The sequence below is a fragment of the Sus scrofa genome, chromosome 4 (assembly GCF_054392235.1).
Source record: "Sus scrofa isolate SSC_HxYL_T2T_F1_AM1 chromosome 4, Sscrofa_HxYL_maternal_Yorkshire_Landrace_v2.0, whole genome shotgun sequence".
Classification (NCBI taxonomy): domain Eukaryota; kingdom Metazoa; phylum Chordata; class Mammalia; order Artiodactyla; family Suidae; genus Sus; species Sus scrofa.
This window is the reverse complement of record NC_139386.1, coordinates 10829969-10852467: the sequence shown is the minus strand read 5'-3', so window position 1 is coordinate 10852467 and position 22499 is coordinate 10829969. Positions and strand designations below refer to the sequence as shown.

Here is a 22499-nt window from a genome sequence, read left to right as displayed (position 1 = left end):
ACTCATGTTGCAACAGAAGAAAGGGGGGGGGGAAATGTAATTGTAATGTATACATGTAAGGATAACCTGACCCCCTTGCTGTACAGTGGGAAAATAAAAAAAAAAATTATAAAAAAAAAAGAAAGAAAAATCTCTGGCCAGACTCACCAAGAAGAAGAAAGAAAGAATGCAAATAAGCAAAATAAAAAATGAAAATAGAGAAATCTCAATGGATACTGCAGAAATACCAAAAATCATAAGAGAATACTATGAACAATCATACCAACAATTTGAAAAACCTAGAAGAAATAGACAAGTTTCTAGAGACTTACAGCCCACCAAAACTGAATCAAGCAGAAACAGATCAACTGAAAAGACCTATCACTAGAAATGAAATTGAGTATTTAATAAAAACTCTCCCTACAAACAAAAGTCCAGGACTAGATGGCTTCAAGGTGAATTCTACCAAACATACAAAGAAGAACTTATACCCATCCTTCTTAAATTTTTCCAAAAGTTTGAAGAAGAAGAAATAATCCTAAAGACTTTCTATGAAGACACCATCACCCTAATACCAAAACCAGAAAAAGATACTACCAAAAAAGAAAATTATAGGCCAATATCTTAGATGAATATAGATGCAAAAATTCTCAACAAAATTTCAGTCAACCAAATCCAACAATGTATAAAAAAGATCATACATCATGACCAAGTGGGATTCATCCAAAGTTCACAAGGATGGTTCAACATGCATAAATCAATTAATGTCATATACCACATTAACAAAAGAAAAGTAAAAAACCACGTGATCATCTCAATAGATGCAGAAAAAGCATCTGACAAAATCCAACATCCATTCATGATAAAAAAAAAAAAACTTTTACCAAAGTGGGTAGAGAGGGAACATATCTCAACATAATAAAAGCTTTTTATGACAAACCCACAGCCAATAGAATTCTCAATGGAGAAAAGCTAAAAGCATTCCCACTAAAATCTGGAGTCAGACAAGTATGCCCACTCTCACCACGTTTATTCAACATAGTATTAGAAGTTCTAACCATAGCAATCAGACAAATGGAAGAAATAGAAGGTATCCAAACTAGAAGGGTAAAATTGTCACTCTATGCATACGACATGACACTATATATAGAAAACCCTAAGGATGCCACATAAAAACTACTCGAACTGATCAATGAATTCAGCAAAGTATCAAGATACAAGATTAGCATTCAGAAATCAGCCGCATTTCTGTATACTAACAATGAAATATTTAGAAAAGGAATATAAAAATCCAATATCTTTTAAAATTGCACCCAAAAAGATTAAATACTTAGGAATAAACCTGACCAAGGAGGTGGAAGACTTATATGGTAAGAACTATAAAACATTAATCAAGGAAATAGAAGATTCAGAGAAATGGAAAAATATTCCATGCTCCTGGATTGGAAGAATTGATATTGTTAAAATGGTCATATTACCCAAAGCAATCTACAGATTTAATGCAATCCTTATCAAATCACCCATGACATTTCACAGAACTAGACCAAAAAATCCAAAAATGTATATGGAACTATAAAAGATCAAGAATTGCCAAAGCAATGCTGAGGAACAAAAACCAAGCAAGAGGTATAACTCTCCCAGGCTTCAGACAATACTACAAAGCTATAGTAATCAAGACAGTGTGGTATTGGTACAAAAACAGACATACAGACCAATGGAACAGAATAGAGAATCTAGAAATAAACCCAGACACCTATGGTCAATTAATCTTCAACAAAAGAAGCAAGAATACAAAATGGGGAAAAGACCGTCTCTTCAGCAAGTGGTGATGGGGAAAATGGACAGCTACATGTAAATTAATGAAACTGCAACACACACTCAAACCATGCACAAAAATAAACTCAAAATGTCTTAAAGACTTAAACATAAACAAGACACCATCAAACTCCTAGAAGAGAACATAGGCAAAACATTCTCTGACATCAACCAGACAAATGTTTTCTTAGGTCAGTCTCCTAAGGCAACAGAAAGAAAAACAAAAATAAACCAGTGGAACCTAATCAAACTTACAAGATTTTGCACAGCAAAGAGAACCACGAAAAGAACAGAAAGACAACCTACGGAGTTCCCGTCAAGGCGCACTGGTTAACGAATCCAACTAGGAACCATGAGGTTGTGGGTTCGATCCCTTGCCTTGCTCAGTGGGTTAAGGATCTGGCGTTGCTGTGAGCTTGGTGTAGGTTGCGGCTCGGATCCTGCGTTGCTGTGGCTCTGGTATTGGCCGGTGGCTACAGCTCCAATTGGACCCCTAGCCTGAGAACCTCCATATGCTGCGAGAGCGGCCCAAGAAATGGCAAAAAGACAAAAAAAAAAAAAACCTATGGAATGGGAGAAATAGTTTCAAATGATGCTCCTGACACGGGCTTAATCTCTAAAATATACAAACAACTTCTACAACTCAAGAGCAAAACAACAACCCAATTGAAAAATGGGCAGGAGATCTGAACAAACATTCCTCCAAAGAAGATATACAGATGGCCAACAGGCACATGAAAAAATGCTCAACATCATTAATTATTAGAGAAATGCAAATCAAAACTACAATGAGGTACCACCTCGCACCAGTCAGAAAGGCCATCATTAAGTCCACAAATAACAAATGCTGGAGAGGGTGTGGAGAAAAGGGAACCCTCCTACACTGTTGGTGGGAATGTAAATTGGTACAACCACTACGGAAAATAGTATGGAGGTTCCTCAGAAAACTAAATATAGAACTACCAAATGACCAAACAATCCCACTCTTGGGCATTTATCTGGACAAAACTTCTCTTGAAATAACACGTGCACCCCTATGTTCATTGCAGCACTATTCACAACAGCCAAGACATGGAAACAGCCCAAATGTCTATCAGCAGATGAATGGATTAAGAAGATGTGGTACAAATACACAATGGAATACTACTCAGCCAGAAAAAAGAACAAAATAATGCTATTTGCAGCAACGTGGATGGAACCAGAGACTCTCATGCTAAGTGAAGTCAGTCAGAGAGAGAAAGACAAATACCATATGATGTCACTTGTAAATGGAATCTAAAATATGGCACAAATGAACCCATCTACAGAACAGAAACAGACTCACAGACATGGAGAACAGATTTGTGGTTGCTGAGCAGGGGAGAGGGGGGAGGGAGTGGGATGGACGAAGAGTTTGGGGTTAGTAGGTACAAACTACTACATTTAGAATGGAGAAGCAATGAGGTCGTACCGTATAGGACAGAGAACTATCCAATCTCTTGTGCTAGAACTTGAAAGGGGATGATATGAGAAAAAGAATGTACAAATATGTATGAGTGGGTCCCTATGTTGTACAGCAGGAATTGACAGAACATTGTAAATCAAATGTACTTTAATTAAAAAAAATGTTTAAACACTTCAACATAAAAGGCACTCAACAATCTAACTATTCTAAGGCACTATTATAATGCAATGTAACTATTACAAAGATAGCGAAGCCAGTAAATTGGCAGAAGCCAGAACAGAAGCCCAAGTTCCCCAAACATCAAAATATATGCTTTTCCCAACATATACATCAGGTGCCTTCATGGATGTGGTGAGGACAAATAGGAGGGTGCTCATGACCCACTTTATAGGCTAAAAACCCCAGATTCACATGTAAAGATTAATAACAATGGAGTTCCCGCCGTGGCTCAGCAGAAACGAATCTGACTAGTATCCATGAGGACGAGGGTTCGACCCCTGGCTTTGCTCGGTGGGTTAAGGATCCAGTGTTGCCATGAGCTGTGTGTGGTATAGGCTGCAGACGATGCTTGGATCTGGCGTTGCTGTGGCTGTGTTCTAGGCAGGCCGAAATAGCTCTGATTCGACCCCTAGCCTGGGAACCTCCATATGCCACAGCTGCGGCCCTAAAAAGAAAAAAAGAAAAGAAAAAAAAAGACTGCTGATCATTTCCACCCCAGATTCACAAGCCTTCAACGCCTCCCCTTTGCAGGCTCAGTGAGGAATTTCGGAGCCCTCCTAGAGTAAGAGGGAGGTCTTAGAAAGAGGTGATGCTGTAAAGACAGAATCACTGGGAGGGAAGGAGTTAAGAGTTTTGTTTTATTTCCTAAAGCCCACCTGGACTCCTCGGGCTGGGGCAGCTTGTAAACAACGCTTTTACATGAGAGTCCACACCTCAAGGGCTGGGCTCACAGCAACAATCTAGAGATACAGATTTGGGCAGGTCAGGGTCTCCTGGTTAGCTGTCGAGAGACCCTGTTTCCCTGATTGAAGCTCTTTTTCCTTCTTCCCCAGGAAAGCCACAGGAGTTTTTGTCTTTCCCACTAGGTCATGAGCCCCACCGGCATGTAATACCCTGAGGACAGGAGCCATATCACCTTATGTCTCTACTCCCAGCGCCAAGCAGAGGACCTGGCAAACTGCACCCGTTGAAAATGTGTATCCATTGAACGAATGCAGGAGAAGAGCCAAACGTTACTACTTTTTGCACCTCAACAGCACTTAATCCAGAGCCTTGCATACAGCATGTGCTCAGGAGACACTGACTGCATTTCATTTATTTCAAGACATATATAAAAAAAAAAAAAGGAAAATAAGGTTTTCTGGTTTGGGGCCAGCGCAAATTTGGGGAAGTCACTGGATTTGCATCACCTGTGTGCCAGCACCTCTGAAATCGATAGCTTCAAATTATGGAACTGTGGAATGGGGAGTTCCCATTGCAGTGCAGCGGAAGCGAATCCGACTAGTATGCATGAAGATGTGGGTTTGATCCCTGGCCTCGCTCAGCAGGTTAAGGATCTGGCACTGCCATAAGCTGTGGTATAGGTCGCAGACGTGGCTGGGATCTGGCGTTGCTGTGGCTGTTGTGTAGGCCGCAGCTGCAGCTCTGACTCGACCCCTAGCCTGGGAACCTTCATATGCCTCAGGAAGGCATAAAAAGCCTAAAACGAAACAAAATAACAAAAAAAACCACTGTGGAATGTTCACAGATGTGAGGAGCTTGCTGGCCAGTAAGTGGCGCTGTTGTTCCCGTGTCATTCCTGTCTCAGTACAAGTGCTGCTGAAGCGCCTGCCAAGGACATTTGAAGATAAGTGTTATCCTTTCCTAGATGTGAACAGTGTCATTCTGAGCTGTCCATAAGGAGAAATACCAGCCGCGTTCGCACACCCTGCCCCCACCCCAGGCAAACGCCACTCCCCCGGGGGCTCCCCATCTCCATGTAACCAGCAGGGCTGAGCACCCAGACTTTCTCTGGTGCCTGGGAAGAACTTCAATGCTCCCGAGCAACTCTGCTCCACGGCTCCCCAGTGATCTGAGAACAAAGCTCTGGTTGCTAGGCAACCGTTGCACAAGCAGAAGGATTTCCAAAATAAAAAGCCACCCAAAATACACTTGAACGGAGCACATTGGCACTCTTAATTTGCAGTTGGTTGGAGTGCACCCTCATCTCGCTTGGATGGTCGGTTTCGTTTTTTTCCTTTTTGTCTTTTTAGGGCCTCTCCCTCACATGTGGAAGTTCCCAGGATAAGGGTCAAATCCGCGTCCTCATGGATACCACCTGGTTTCCTTACCACTGAGCCACAACGGGAACTCCAGGTGGTCTATTTCTTGGTTCCTCTAGAAGGTAGGTCTTCAAGTGTTTTTTACCTGCAGCATATGGACGTTTCTGGGTGAGCGGATCAGAGCTGCAGCTGCAGGCCTACACCACAACCACAGCAATGCCAGATCTGAGCCGCCTCTGCGGGACCTGCACTGCAGCTTGCAGCAATGCCAGGATCCTTAACCCACTGGATGAGGCCAGGGATCGAACCCACATCCTCACAGAGACAATGTTGGGTCCTTAACCTGCTGAGCCACAATGGAAACTCCAGGTCTTCAAATTTTTAACCAAGCAGAGCATACTTTTATTCTTTCCAGAATCCCAGTGAAGACACAAAGAGTTATTTTCAATGCTGGGACTGCCAGCAAGTAGAGGCTGCTCAATGAACACTTGCAGAATGAACAGTGGAATATTACTCAGCCATTAAAATGAACAGAATACCAGCATTTTTAGGAACATGGACGGACCTAGAAATTATCATGCTAAGGGAAGTCAGCCATACAGTGAGACACCAACGTCAAATGCTTTCACTGACACGTGGAATCTGAGAAAAGGACACAATGAACTTCTTTGCAGAACAGGTACTGACTCACAGACTTTGAAAAACGTATGGTCTCCGGAGGAGACAGTTTGGGGGGTGGGGGATGTGCTTGGGTTGTGGGATGGAAATCCTGTGAAACTGGATTGTGATGATCATTAAACAACTACAGATGTGATAAATTCATTGAGTAACAACAACAACAAAAAAGAATGATTGAATGAAGGAATGAATGAAAATGTAGGCATGGGGAGTTCCCATCGTGGCGCAGCAGAAATGCATCCAACTCGGAACCATGAGTTTGTGGGTTTGATCCCTGGCCTTGTTCAGTGGGTTAAGGATCCAGCATTGCCATGAGCTGTGGTCTAGGTCACAGATGCAGCTCGGATCTGGCATTGCTGTGGCTGTGGTGCAGGCTGGCAGCTGCAGCTCCAATTAGACCCCTAGCCTGGGAACCTCTATATGCAGTGGGTGCAGCCCTAAAAAGACAAAACACAAAAACAAACAAAAAGAAAGAAAATGTAGGCACAAGGGCCTGCTTCCACATCTTGAGGGATTCATGACGTTGGTAGACAGATAAAAACATAGTTATATATCTACATGATGGTTTTAAAATAAGTCCACAAGAGATGGGACACAAGTGGGAACCGAGCTTAGGGACTAACTTCTAACCCATACACTCTGGCAGAATTTGCAGGGTGTGATTAGGCCACATAAGGCATGGAAGCTCTCCCCCCACTTCTTTCTCTCTCACCATTCACTCTGGGGGAAGCCACCTGCCACGCTGCAAGGACCCTCAAGCCATCTGAGGAGGGGCCCGCTCGGAAAGGAACGCCTCCTGCCAACAGCCGTCCATGCAAGAGGACCTTCGAAACAGATTCTCCAGCCCAGGTAAGCCTTCTGAGGACCGGGGCCTCAGCCAACATTGGACGGCAATCACAGGCAAGACCGCAAGCCCAAACCTTCCAGCTAAGGCCACTCCCAATCTCCTGACTCAAAAGAACAGGGAAACAAATACACATTAGATGTTTGCTACTTTAAGCCACTCTGTTCTGGAGTAACTTGTTACAAAGCAATACAGTCTTCCTCCTCCTTTTATGAAATGACGGCTTATAAAATATAAATGCCTTGAAGGGGGTCTTGTTCACTGTGTGTCCCCCACACCTGTCATCCTGTGTACACTCAGGACAGCATACGTAACAGCCCATCTGATGACACGCTTGTTCCTAATGTCATATGGAAGCCTGTACACACAGACAGAGTCACACACGGAAACGGAGCATAACTCACCAACCCAAAAGACTTTTTAACAAAGAACCATCAGACAGCATAATTATCAACAAGGAGCTACTAGAAATTATCAAAAGAGTAGAAAGGGAGTTCCTGTTGCGGCTCAGCAGTAACAAACCCGACTAGTATCCATAAGGACTCGGGTTCGACCCCCCGCCTCACTCGGTGGGTTAAGGATCTGGCACTGCTGTTCCTGTGGTGTAGGTTGGCAGCTGTAGCTCCGATTCGACCCCTAGCCTGGGAACCTCCATATGCCACAGGTGCAGTCCTAAAAACAAACAAAAATCTACAAAGCTGTGATAAATTCTGCTGTACAGCAAAGTGACCCAGTCATACGTATCCACATATCCACTCTCTGATTCCACATAGACAATCACAGAGTCTGCTTTCCAACAACTGTGGTTTTCTCTACCGCCTCTGGGACACAGTGCAAGAAAAGCAGTGTCTAGCCTCAGGCTCCCAGTTACCTCTGGCCCAGCCCTCCCAAAGGAGGGGAGAGCTTTAAGTATGCTCCATTATCCAAAAGTATATAAAAATTTTAGAAAGTAATTTTTTTTTTCTTCTTTGGCCACCCCACACCCTACGGAGTTCCCAGTCCAGGGATCAGATCCAAGTTGAAGCTGTGAGGCAACACCAGATCCTTAACCCACTGAGTTGGGCCAGGATCGAACGTGCGTCCAGCACGTCAGGGAAACTGCAGATCCCACCACACCAGAGCGGAAACTCCTTAAGCAGTCATTTAAAGGTCCCAAAGCAGAGAAGCACGTGTTTCTCTTCTCCACACTGGCGGCCTTTGAGTCTCCCTCGGGCCACAATACCAAGCACAGAGCGGGCCTCTAAAACCTCATGTTACCCCTGGTATTATTTCAATTCATCCGAGGAAATCCATGGAGTATCGGCTGTGCACTGGATGCTGTGGCAGGTTCCTGTGCACCTTATTTAATTTGCTCTAACAGCAGCTCAGTAAAATGAGAAAAAATGAAGCTTGGAGAATCTGAATTAGCTACCAGAGGTCACCAAGCTAGTGATCTGTCCAACTCGCAAACCCAGATTCTTTTTCTTTTCTTTTCTTTTTTAGGACGGCACCCGCAGCATGTGGAGGTTCCCAGGCTAGGGGTCTAATCAGAGCTGTAGCCGCCAGCCTACACCACAGCCACAGCAACACAGGATCCGAGCCACATCGGTGACCTACACCTCAGCTCATGGCAACACCAGATCCTTAACCCACTGAGTGAGGCCAGGGAATCGAACCCAAAACCTCATGGTTGCTAGTTGGATTGGTTTCCACAGCACCATGATGGGAATTTTTTTTTTTTTTTTAACAGCCCCATCTGTGGCATATGGAAGTTCCCCAGCTAAGGGCTGAATCAGAGCTGCAGCCCCTGGCCTACGCCACAGCCTCAGCAACGAGGGATCCGAGCCACACCTGTGACCTACACACAGCTCACGGCAATGTTAGATCCTCAACCCTTAACCTGAGCAAGGCCAGGGATCGAACCCACATCCTCACGGACAGGAGGATGTCAGGTTCTTAACCTGCTGAGCCCCGGTGGGAACTCTGCAAACCCAGATCCTTGCAGCTGCCCCTGCTGACCAATCACCGCAGCCCTCTAGATATTTGAAGACTATCTCCAGGTTCAACGAGACGGCGAATCCCACGATTTTCACCACTCCTGCTTTCCTAGGTGCTGACCAAGGCTCCAGGACTTTGAAAGAGTGTTATTGCCTGGCTGCATTTATCTAGAAACAATATTTCCCTGTTTCTCAAAAGACATTTAAAACTCTCAACCTGGGCTTCTGCTCAGCATGAAACCATCAGATTCATCACAGAATTTGCAGCAATCCTGCACAAGCAGTTGACATTTTACCAAGTCACAGCTTCTCTGAAACACTGAAAATAGTGCAAAGTTCCCCATAATTCAGGTCTTAACTTCTCAGAGATTTTTTAAGGGGGGCATTAATACCACCATTGGGTTTAAGAGGGAGATTCCATTCTGAGGGTATAAAACGAAATGAGTGTTGACGCCCTCGGCCTTCAATCCATTTCTCCCAGCCCATTCCCCGTAAACCCAGCAGGGAGCAAGCTGGGAGGAAGGGAGAAATGGGGGAGGGCAGGCAGGAGAACGGAGATCCTTTAACTCAAGAGCAGCCTTTAATTTAACAGCAGGTTCCAGAGCAAATAAAGGACCAGCAAGCTTCCAGCTGCTTGACAATGCTGCCACCTCCTGGCATAAATTGGAAATGCATGAGAATATTGCCAGTTAGTGCCACTCAGGAGCTGAACCACGAAGATGTGATCCCATATATCAGTAAAACTTTAAAAAAATGTGTTGCGAGGTATTCCTGGGATCCATTTAAACCATAATTAAGTAAATTCCCTTTTTAAGTTCCTACCTCCTAGTGCCTGGAATCGTCTTCGGTGTTCTACCTGCTGCCTTCAAGCACACCTCCTTCTAGCTGGTACCGCCACCAGCAGCCAGAGTTCCCACTGACTTTTAATTGGGAGATAAATTTTGCCTGGGGCAAATTTGTTACTCTGGGCCATGAAGGGCTCCTCAAGTGGCAGCCTACAAGCGCCATCTGCAGCAGCTCAGATTTTGCGTGTGCACGTCCAGGGCAGTGTTTGAAATGGCCTTACTGGGGGGGGATGCACCCCATCTCCTGAGTCAGCTGCCAATCTCCCCCACTTAGTACAGACACACACCCCTTCACAGAATAAGCTCCCATGTGCCCCCTAAAGTCAGGAAAGCTCATTTAGAAATTCACTGCACCTGGACCCCCAGAATGTGCCCTTATTTGAGAAGCAGAATCTTTGCAGATGTAATTAGTTAAGCTTATTAAAGACATCATCCTGGATGAGGGAGGACCCTAAATCCAATATGCCCATGTCCTTATAAGAAAAGACACGGAGACAAAGACACACAAGGAAGAAGCCGTGTGAAAACAGGCAGAGGCTAGAGTGATACAGCCACAGGCCAAGAAACATCAAAGACTATAAGCATCCACCAGGAGCCAGGAGAGACAGGAACACTCCCCTAGAGCACTGGGAGGGAACAGAGCCCTGCTCAATCCTTGGAATGCTTTGGAGAGAAAGCAATGATCAAGAGGGTATGAAAAGCTTGACTTGAACAAAACGAAGTTCCCAAAGATTTGTAAGGGCCAAAGCAAGAATCAGAGTTTAGTGGGAGTTCCCGTTATGATCCAACTAGTATTCATGAGGAGGCAGATTCTGTCCCAGCCTTGCTCAGTGGGTTAGGGATCCAGCATTGCTGTGAGCTGTGGTGTAGATCAAAGACGCAGCTCCTATCCTGTGTTGCTGAGGCTGTGGGCACAGGCCGGCAGCTACAGCTCTGATTCAACCCCTAGCCTGGGAATTTGCATATGCCACGCATGCATCCCTAAAAAGCAAAAAAAAAAACGGGGGGGAGCAGCAAAAGGTAAAGACGGAGATCCCTGGTGGCAGGCAGGTTAAGGAGCTGCACTGTCAATGCAGCCACTAGGGGTCGCTGCTGTGGCACAGGTTCCATTCCTGGCCGGGGAATTTCCTAAAGCCTCAGGCGCAGCCAAAAAATGTTTTTTAATAATTTTTTTTTTTTTTTGGTCTTTTGTCTTTCTAGGGCCACACCTTTGGCATATGGCGGTTCCCAAACTAGGGGTCCAATCAGAGCTGCAGCCACTGGCCTACGCCACAGCTCACGGCAACGCCCGGATCCCCCTCCCATGGCCAAGCCCAGGGATGGAACCCATGTCCTCACGGATGCTAGTCAGGTTCACTAACCGCTGAGCCACGACCAGAACTCCTTTTTTAATAGGTTTTTTTTTTTAAGTAAAGACAATAATCACAGGAGGGCCTTAGAAATACCTAGAAATCATCTCGTTTAAAAACTCAATTTACAAAAGAGGAAGGGAAAAAATCATAAAATGAGTCATCACAGGGATCCCTTCTCTCACCTGCACTTTTTTTTTTTTTTTTTTGTCTTTTTGCCATTTCTTGGGCCGCTCCTGCGGCATATGGAGGCTCCCAGGCTGACCTCGCAGCCGCTGGCCCACGCCTGAGCCACAGCAACACGGGATCCGAGCCGCGCCCGCAACCCACACCACAGCTCACAGCAATGCCAGATCGTCAACCCACTGAGCAAGGTCAGGGCTCCAACCCGAAACCTCATGGTTCCCAGTCGGACTCTCCAACCACTGTGCCACGACGGGAACTCCTCTCAGCTGTACCTTCAACCTCTCCCCCGTTACAGATGTTTCCCATCAGTTTGGGTTTGGTTTTGGTTTTTTTTTTTAGGGCCGTACTTGCGGCATATGGAGGTTCCCAGGCTAGGGGTCTAATCGGAGCTGTTTCTGCCTGCCTAGACCACAGCCACAGCAACGCCAGATCCCAGCCGCCTCCGCGACCTACACCACACACAGCTCCTGGCAGTGCCCACTGAGCGAGGCCAGGGATCGAACCCGCAATCTCATGGTTCCTATTCGGATTCGTTTCTGCTGAGCCACGACGGGAACTTCCTTCCCATCAGTTTGTAATCACACGCACACGAAGACAAAGCTCTCATCCAACCTCATCACCCCCTCGAGTTACTTAACTGCCTTGTAACCACCTCCGTCCCCCGCCCGCAGGGAGGGAGTTTGAGCCATGTCCACACTTGCCACCTCCAAGAATTCACCTCCCATCCTCCTCGGCCCACAGCGATGGACTTCCCGCCACACAAACAGATGTTGTGAACTCTCCGAATGACGTCTACGTCTTCAGCTCCAACGGGCATGTTTACCTCCTTTCATTGCTGCTGTTGTTGCTGTTGTTTCTCGGCGGCATTTAAATCTTTCAGCCATTTTCTCCCTGAAAACCCCTCGTTCCACGTACACGTGAAGCTAACACCACACTGCACATCAGTGATACCCCCCCAAAAAAAAAAAAAAATTGAAGAAAGAAAACCACTCCTTCCATAACGGTGGCAATTTCCCTTGTTGTTCAACAAATCAGCACAGGCTTCGCCACTTACAACAAGATTTATCTCTTAACTTCATGGTCCCTAGATCAGAATTCCAGACATGCCTGGCCCGGTCTCTGCTGAGAGTCCCACACGGCTTAAGTCAAGGTTCTGGAGGCTCTGGGATGAATCTGTTTCCCAGCTCATGCAGGTTGCTGCAGAATCCAGCTCCTTGAGGCTGCAGGACTGAGGTCCCGCTGCCACATGGAGTCCATCTCATGCTGGGAACTGCTCTGAATTCCTCTGACATCGGCTGAAGGAAATTCCCTGCTTTTCGGGATGTATTTGATTAGGTGAGACCCATCAGGATAGCTCCGTGCTTGAAGACCAGCTGCGCCATGCAAAACACACCATCACAGGAGTGAGGTCAGAGGACCTGGGGACAAGGGCGTGGGATCTTGGGGACCATGGCTAAAGATTCTGCCTACCAGACCACCTTATCTTAGTCTCCTTTCCTGGCTCAACTTCTACAACTGCCCCCAAAGGCTGAGGAGCCTCAGGCTCAGTCTCAGAAACCATTCTTCCGGGAGCTTCCGTTGTGGCTCAGCGGTAACAAACTCGACCAGTATCCACGAGGATGCAAGTTTGACCCCAGGCCTCGATCAGTGGGTTAAGGATCTGGCGTTGCCGTGAGCTGTGGTGTAGGTTTCAGGTGCAGCTCAGATCTGGTGTGGATGTGGCTGTGGTTTAGGCTGACAGCTGCAGCTCCCACTTGACCCCTAGCCTGGGAATTTCCATATGCCGCACATGAGGCCCTTAAGAGCGGGAAAAAAAAAAAAAAGGGACGAAAAAGAAAGAAAGAAACAATACTTCCACAAACCGCCTCTGGAGCCCATCTTACTCATCTAAGCCCATGCCTCCAGTTACCATTTATAGCGCAGTAACTCTCACCATCAAACCAACTTCGCAGCTGCGAAACCATTATTTCAAGCTACCTCTTTGACACTCTCACTGGAAATCTCACAGACTTTTCCAATGCAGTATGCCCCAAGGTTACCAGCAGATCCCCCCCCACAGGCCTGACTGCCAGTCACTGCTCCTCAAAGCACAGCACTGCCAGGACCCAGGGGCACGAGCCGGAAACGTCAACCCGGTTGAGTCAGATCCCTGACCCACTGTTGCTCTACATGACTCTACATAGTCAAACCATCATCACATCCTTAAAAGGGCAGAAGACACAAGTAGACATTATTCCAAAGTATATGAAGGAGCAATGGGATTTGGAGAAGATACTCAATGTCATAAGCCATCCCCAAACTGCAAATGAAAACCACAAAAAAACCAACTCATACCCAGCAGGACGGCTATACTCAAAAAAACAGCTGTAACAAGTTTTCCCAAGAATGCAGAGAGGAGTTCCCATTGTGGCTCAGTGGCAATGAACCTGACTAGTATTCATGAGGATGTGGGTTCCATCCCTGGCCTTGCTCAGTGGGTTAAGGATCTGGTGGTGGTGTGAGCTGTAGCGTAGGTCGCAGACTCGGCTCAGATCCTGCGTTGCTGGGGCTGTGCTGTAGGCTGGCAGCTGTAGCTCCGATTCAACCCTTAGCCTGGGAACCTCCATATGCCGCAGTTACGGCCCTAAAAAAGAAAAAAGGCAAAAAAAAGAAAAGAAAAGAAAGCAAATTATTAACTAGAGATCAATATTCCTTGACATTTCTTTGAAGTAAAATTTATGTACAGTAAAAGCCTCACTCTTCAGCATACTACTTGTTGAGTTCGTCAAAATGCATAAAGCTCTAGCACCATGTAGGGTGTTTCCCAGCAATCCCACTCCTGGGCATCCATCCAGAGAAAACCATGACTCGAAAAGACACATGTACTCAAAGGTTCATTGCAGCACCATCTGCAAGAGCCAAGACATGGAAACAGCCTAAATGTCCATCGACAGAGGAGTGGATCAAGAAGATGTGGTACATATACACAATGGAATACGACTCAGCCATTAAAAGGAATGAAATACCAGCATTTTTAGCAACATGGATGGACCTAGACATTATCATGCTAAGAGAAGTCAGCCATACAGTGAGACACCAACATCCACTGCTCTCACTGACATGTGGAATCTGAAAAAAGGACACAGTGAACTTCTTTGCAGAACAGATGCTGACTCACAGACTTTGAAAAACTTATGGTTTCCAAAGGAGACAGTTCGGGGGGAGGGAGGACGTGCTGGGGAGTTAGGACGGAAATGCTATAAATTTGGGTTGTGACGACCATTGTACAGCTATAAAGGTAAGAAATTCGTTGAGTAACATTAAAAAATACGTAAAGAAGATGCAGAGTGTTCCCATCACCCCTGCACGTCCCCTGGAGTCTTCGTTGGTCCCTGCCCACCTGAACTGGAAGGACAGAGAGGCTTGGCCTCGGGTGCCTGAGCACCCAGGATGCTCATAGCACAGACTAGGGGGCCAGGCCTCTGGACTGAACACCCTGCGGGGACTCAGGCCCCAATGGGCTGCTGCAGCCCCAAGAGGACCGCGTACAGGGGCTTCTTGGCCTCCAGGTCCCAGGTCACCTTGGGGCTGCCGGGCTCCACCCGCAGGCCACACTCCTCCAGCAGGGCAAAGGTGATGGCCACCCCTTCCTCCTGCAGCTGGGCGAGGAGCTTGGGCTCCAGGCTGAAGGGAAGGCTGCAGCGGCTCCTGAAGTTGGGCTCCAGGATGCTCCTCACCTGGATGAAACAGGGTCAGAGGCTCAGTGGACTCTGTTCCTGGGGCAAGACCAGCCCAGCCCAAAGCCGCTCTCTACCGCCCCGTGGGGCCGAGGATGGGAGTCACACTGGAGACAGAGGTCAGAGTCTGTGCTGAGGCTGTGACAGAGGTCAGACTCTAAGGAGAAGGTAGGGCTATTCAGAGCCATGGGGAATGATACGGCACTTTTGATTTAGGGAAGAAAAAAATGGATGCTCATTTTTAACGATACCATGTTTTGTAACGTGTTGGAAAGTGTGAACTGATTTAAATGAGATGAAAGGTTAACCTCCCCAAAATGCCTGCACGTCAGGACATGACCACTAGGGGGCGAACGGGGCACGCTTGCTGTTTCATGTTGAGGCCTTCAGGGTGATGGGACCAAACAGCACCAGGCCCAGGGCAGGAAACCTTGAACCTGAGTGAATAACTGAATCCGAACTGCAAAGGAAAAAGGAAAATCAGGTGCAGAAGAGATCAATCAGTTGCCATAACATGCGCTGTGAAACCAGAAAAACACGGACTCCCTCAGTGAATTTCAGCTGTTGGGGAAACGTAGTTAAAACCCCCCAAACCAGAAAAATCTGCCCATGGAGGCAGCTGAGAAACAATGCTATCATTCGATAAGCATTAAACCGGAATGTGGCGCATGTGTCACAAGAAATCAATCCACTGAGACAGCGCAGACAGAAAGAAATCGCCCCCTTTCATACATAACCCCGCAGTTACAACCCATCACACACAACATCTTTTCCTTTCTTTTTCTTTTCTTCTTTTGCTTTTTACGGCCACCCCTGTGGCGGATGGAGATTCCCAGGCGAGGGGTCGAATTGCAGCCACAGCGGCCAGCCTACACCAGAGCCACAGCCACGCCGGGTCTGAGCTGCATCCGCGACCTACACCATGGTTCATGGCAACACTGCTCCTTAAACCCACCAAGCAAGACCAGGGATCGAACCCCCTACCTCAGGCTTACTAGTCGGATTCATTTCCGCAGCCCCACAACGGAACTCCCCACATTTTCAAGATAAATGATACCTAGTCCTCCCATGAGAACACTCCCTGGCACCATGGATCCCACATACTTTATCCTGATCTTATCTACCAACTACGGTGACCACCTGTCAGCTAACTGCCTTTACCCAGAAGAAAAAAAAAACTTCGCTCGTTCACAAGAGGAGGCAGATTTGTACCTTGGAAGAAGGTGTGCGCTGACTTTAGGCACCTGCCCTTCCACAGAAACTGGGAGGGGTGCCAATTCTCCCGATGCTGACATTTTCAAAGAATGGGTCTCAGGTCCTTGAGACACACGCCCCTGGGCCCTGAGCCCAAGGGTTTCTGTCTGTTCCTTGTCCTTTGAGGGATGCGCCTGTGGCACATGGACGATCCCGGGCCAGGGATTGAATCCCAGCTGCCGCTGCGCTAACAGTGGATCATTTAACCCACGGTGTTGGGTTGGAGATCAAACCTGTGCCTCCACAGCGACCTGAGCCACTCGAATTCCCTTTTTGTTTTTTTCCCTTTGTCTTTTTAGGGCCACACCTGCAGCACATGGAGGTTCCCAGGCTAGGGGTCCAATCGGAGCTAGAGCTCCCGGTGTAGACCGCAGCCACAGCAGTGCCAGATCTGAGCCGCAACTGTGACCTACACCACAGCTCACGGAAACACTGGATCCTTAACCCACTGAGCAAGGCCAGGGATCAGACCCGCCACCTCATGGTTGCTCGTCGGATTCGCCTCCGCTGCGCCACAACGAGAACTCCTGCAGCTGGATCCTTCACCCACTGCACCACAGCGGGAACGCCAAAGCTGAGTTTTCAAAAGGACGTATATACATTTCAAGGAGAGGAGAGTGTTCACGCTTTACCCAAGTTTTCGAAAATAAAGGTTCTAAGGAAAAGGAAGGCAGGGACATCTCTTCCCTTAGTTTCAACGGGGAGGAATAAGTCTCTTATTTTTCACTTGCATTTGTCCTTACACAGCCTTCCCATCCGTCATAAGGGCAGTAAGACCTTCTCCCCAGAGCTGAAGATAAATATCCTCATCCTCTCCAGGCCTTCTGAACCCTTCCCCGCGACCTGACAGCAACATCAGGTCTCTGCCATAGACCCCTCACCCAGGTGCCCCCCGCCCCCCCACCCCGTCCCCCTCCTCCACCCATTCCCCCCACACAGACGCTTCCTTAACTCTTCTGCACCCTGTGTCCACACTCCATCCCTGGCACCCACCCCTCAGCCCCCACCTCAAGCAGTCTGTCCTCCTAGGAATTCAGCCCCCATATGTCACCCCAAACGTCACCAACGAACACCTGCTGGACTGTTCCCTCCCACAAATTCTCTTCTCCCTGGAGGTTACGACATCACGACCCCGTGTGTCTCCATTTACGGGACCGTCTCCACTCCACCTCCTTCCCGGGCTCCTGCCCCCCCCCCCCCCCCCCCGAGCATTTGACCTTGGATGCTAAGACGCAGACCTCCGCACATTTCTTACTGGAATTTGGAAATCGCCCAGGAAGGGGGCAGGGTTGGGAACGGACGGGCGAGGGAGGCGCTTCCCAGAGAGTAAGACACCAAGGGCATCACGAAGGCAAACCTACAGGCGGGGGCGGGGAAGGGGGGGCCCCGACGTCCGCTCCTTATGAAGGCACAGTGCATAATGTTAACATTAGCTTGCACGGGAGCGTCTGCCGAGCCCCAGCCCAAGGGGCTCATGGATCACGCACGTTCCAGGTCGCTTTTGCACAGCGCCAGACGGAGCTCAAGGGCGCTATGCTACGTGAGACCGGTCAGATGCAGACAGAGCATCTCCACTCGCTTGTACGTGCAAGATCAAAACAGCAAACTCACAAACAGAGTAGACGGTGGTGGCCCAGGGCTGGGGGTATGGAGGAAACGGGGAGATGCCAGCCAGAGGGCACAGGCTTCTAGTTATAGGATGAAGACGTTCCGGGAATCTAATGTCAGCTGGCATCGGCACTACTGCATCACACACTCCAAGTTGTTCAGAGTGTAGATCTTTTTTTTTTTTTTTTTTTTTTTTTTTTTTGCTATTTCTTGGGCCGCTCCTGCGGCATATGGAGGTTCCCAGGCTAGGGGTCTAATTGGAGCTGTAGCTGCCAGCCTACGCCAGAGCCACACCAACATGGGATCCGAGCCGCGTCTGCAACCTACACCACAGCTCATGGCAACGCCGGATATTTAACCCACTGAGCAAGGCCAGGGACCGAACCCGCAACCTCATGGTTCCTAGTCGGATTCATTAACCACTGCGCCACGACGGGAACTCCCAGAGTGTAGATCTTAAGTGTTATCACCAAGATGGTAATTGCGTGAGGGGATGGGCGTGTGAACTGACCCAACTGTGGTCAACTTTTTGCAATATATACATGCATCAAGTCATCACTCTGGACACCTTAAACTTCCACACTATAGGTCATTAATAGCTCGATAAAGCTGAGGGGAAAGATAAAATGCAGGTCCCAGGGTCCTCATCAGAAAGTCTAATTCACCATTCCTGAGCATCCATTCATAGAAAACCACGACTCGCAAAGACACATGTGCTCCAAGGTTCACTGCAGCACCATCTGCAAGAGCCAAGACATGGAAAGAGCCTAAAGGTCCATCGACAGAGGAGTGGGTCAAGAAGATGTGGTACCTCTATACACAGTGGAATATTACTCAGCTATTAAGAGGAACACAATACCGGCATTTTCAGCAACATGGATGGACCTAGACATCATCATGCTAAGCAAAGTCAGGCAGACAACGACACACCAACATCCAATGCTTTCACTGGCATGTGGAATCTAAGAAAATGGACAGACTGAACTTCTTTGCAGAACAGGTACTGACTCACAGACATTGAAAAACTTATGGTCTCCAGAGGAGACAGTTCGGGGGTGGGGGGATGCGCTGGGGTGTGGGATGGAAATCCTGTGAAATTAGATTGTTATGATCATTATACAACTACAGATGTGATAAATTTATTTGAGTAATTAAAAATATATATGAAAGAAAAAAAGAAAGAGAGTCTAATTCAGGAGACAGAGTGAGGTCAGGGATTCTGAAGTTGAACAGGTGGTTCTGAATCAAGGGGTCTCAGGGCCTCACTGAGGAAGGCTGCCCCCCTGACCTGGAAGGGGAAACCTGGAGCCGGGGGCGGGGGGGGGGGGTGGCCCTAGGGACAGTAATGACCTGGGCTCTCCTGACCTGGCTTCCTCCCCCTCCATTCTCCTCATCCCACATGACGATACTCAGACAGCCTTTCCAAAAGGTGAGTGCCAGAGCCGGGCAGGTGCTCTGCCTAGACCTCGGGCCCTGCTCAACTCTGCCCACCACTTGGGGTCAAACGGACGGCCAGGGTGTCTCCCAAACCCCATCCCAAGAGTGCTCTAAAGGCCTGGGAGGGACTCAATACTATCATCAACTGGAGGGCCTGACAGAAGGAGAAGGATGGTAAAAAGTCAGTTGCAGGGGTAGAGGTGATGGTGGCCCCTGCAGTCCGACAGGGAAGGAAGGCCTCACTGAGCAGGGACTTTTCAAAAAGATTTACACTTGGAGTTGCCGTTGTGGTGCAGTGGAAACGAATCGGACTAGGAACCCCAAGGTTGCGGGTTCGATCCCTGGCCTCGCTCGGTGGGTTAAGGACCCAGCGTTGCTATGAGCTGTGGTGTAGGTCACAGACGAGGCTTGGATCCTTGCCTTACTGTGGCTCTGGCCTAGGCCTGGGGCAACAGCTCCAATTAGACGCTTATCCTGGGAACCTCCATATGCCGCAGGTGCGGCCTTAAAAGGACAAAAGAACAACAACAACAACAAAAAGATTTACACTTGAGAGAAAACAATTCAGAAAGATAACATGCACAGCAAAGGTCACAGCAGCACTATTTACAGCAGCCAAGACATGGAAGCAACCTAAAGAGCCATCAACAGAGGAACTGATAAAGAAGAGATGGTACAAAACCAAACAACCCCTTCAAAACATGGGCAGAAGATCTCAACAGACAGTTCTCCAAGGAAGACATACAGGCGGCCAAAAAGCACATGGAAAGATGTTCAACATCACTCACCATGAGAGAAATGCCAGTCAAAACCACCATGAGGTACCACCTCACACCAGCCAGAAGGGCCATCATCCAAAAGTCTACAAACACTAAGTGCTGGAGAGGGTCTGGAAAAAAGGAACCCTGTGACACTGTTGGGGGGATTGTAAATTGGGGCAACCACTGTGGACAACAGTATGGAGAGGCCTCAGACAACTAAACATAGAACCACCCTTTGATCCAGCAATCCCACTCCTGGGCATCCACCCAGAGAAAACCACGACGCGCAAAGACACATGTACTCTGATGCTCCTCGCATCTGCAAGAGCCAAGACACGGAAACAGCCCAAATGTCCATCGACAGAGGAGTGGATCAAGAAGATGTGGTACATATGCACAGTGGAATAGGACTCGGCCATCAAAAGGAACGCAATGCCGGCATTTTTAGCAACATGGATGGACCTAGACATCATCACGCTAAGGGAAGTCAGGCAGACAATGAGACGCCAACGTCCAATGCTTTCACTGGCATGTGGCATGTGTCCCTGGAAAAGGGACACAACGAACTTCTTTGCAGAACAGGTACTGACTCACAGACTTTGAAAAACCTCTGGTTTCCACAGGAGACGGTTTGGGGGATGCGCTGGGGTGTGGGATGAAAACCCTGCAAAACCGGATTGTGAGGATCATGGCAAACTATAAGTGTAATAAATTCATTGAGGAATAGAGAGAAAATAACTTTTAATAGAATATAATCGATGTCGTTCCAAGTGAGGTTATAGGCTCGGGTGAGTCTGAGAAACTCCTTTCTATATTTTGTCGGAGTTTCTGAAAATGCCCCCAATTTTCCTTCTCTTTGACCCATCTCAGAAACGGGAAACGGCCCACGAACTCTCGGCGGCCCCTCGGGTCCGGCCACCTCCCGGAAAGGAAACCTATCGAGTACAAGGAGGGGAGGGAGGGTGGACGCCCAGAGGAGAACGCGCGGGGTCGGGACTGGGATTGGGAGACCAGGGGGAGGCAGCACCCGATCTGGAGAAATAAGGGGGTGGCTCGTCTGCCGGGTCAAGATCGGGGTGGAGTGGGGGGCGAGGATTGGGTTAAGGGGCTTTTATTTCTAGAAGGTCTTGAGGTCATTTTCTTTGGTGGAGGGGAGAGGGAACCAAGGAGGACTTGACGGGTGGACCGTCTTTGCCAAGAGAGGGTCGACGCCCACGTGCCCGGCAGGCCTGGGCACAGGGTACCTCTGACCATGTGCCATTCCGTTTGAGAAAGTTTCTAGGGTCTAATGAGACGCTGTATTCGAAAGTGCCAAACTCAGGCCCATGGCTTTGGTTATCCAACTGATGTTGTGGCCTCGTGGGAGTGCAGAGCTGTTCTGACTGTTGTGTTTTAAGATCAGTCAGCAGTAAAGGTTTTAGGGTTTTTAGAACACAAGCCAGAGGCGAATCCCTTGGGATGGACTGGTTTGACCCCATGGTAAATAAAGTGCGGTCCTGCTGGGAGCGGGGATCGGCACCCACAGTCTCAGCAGGGCACATGTCTGACCGCTGTGGGCAAGCAGGGCGTCCCCTGTCTCTACCCACAGGGTGGCCCGAGGGTCCCCCGGGGACCCGGGAAAGGGCAGGGGTGTAAGGCGCCGTCAGAGCACCGTCCCGGAACTTACCTGGGCTGGGGTCAGAGGATCGTGGTGCCTGCAGAGCCGTCGAGTGGCCAGGACCTCTGGTCCGGGGATCAAAAACGGAGGACAACTAGGAAATGAGTGAAAGGCCTCACGCAGTCTGAGGGGTACACAGATCACCGATAAAGCCCAGGATTGGGGGCTTGCACCACTCACGAAGCACAGGGCGTCCTCTCGAGGAGGCCCGGAAAGCCCGGGCAAGAAAGTGAGCTCCGAGGGCGTCTGTGCTCCCCGAACCTGGGAGAGAAATGGAGAGGAAGAGAAAGGGACAAACAAGGGGGGGGGGGGTTCCTGATTTAAGAACAAAAATGTAAGGAAAACGAAGGGGCAGTGGGGGCGGGGGGACTGACTAGTGGAGAGGGTCTCAACAGAGCCGAGTCACCTTCATGAGACAAAGACGGGCAGCAGTCGGTCTTAGCACAAGGCCAGGCTACTACTGTGTCAAGGGTCGTCGTTGGGGGCGGGGGCTTGTATATATACGGAGGCTAAGTATGGAAATATTTTTTTTTTGGCCGAGGAGGCTGTTTCTTGGCCGGATTGTTTTATCAGTTAAAGTTTAACGAGTTAGGTCTGGGGGAACAAAGGTGTCTGGGCCTGGACAATCGGTGTGTCTCTCGCATTTCCCTTGGTATATTCGGGAGTCAGTCTTCCTATAGAGAAAGGCC

At 48.4% G+C, this 22499-nt stretch overlaps 1 protein-coding gene across 3 annotated transcripts in view; it reads right to left on the bottom strand.

Moving 5' to 3' along the window:
- LOC102167986 (uncharacterized) overlaps positions 1 to 22499 on the bottom strand; it is a 573390-nt gene that overhangs the window by 525475 nt on the left and 25416 nt on the right. The window contains exon 4 of one of the 3 annotated variants that reach the window (XM_085021666.1): positions 21820 to 22071. The exons of the other annotated variants lie outside the window; for them this stretch is intronic. Coding sequence (XP_084877792.1) covers positions 21820 to 22071 — 252 coding nt within the window. The remainder of the gene's footprint in view (positions 1 to 21819; positions 22072 to 22499) is intronic. 3 annotated transcript variants of the gene reach the window in all.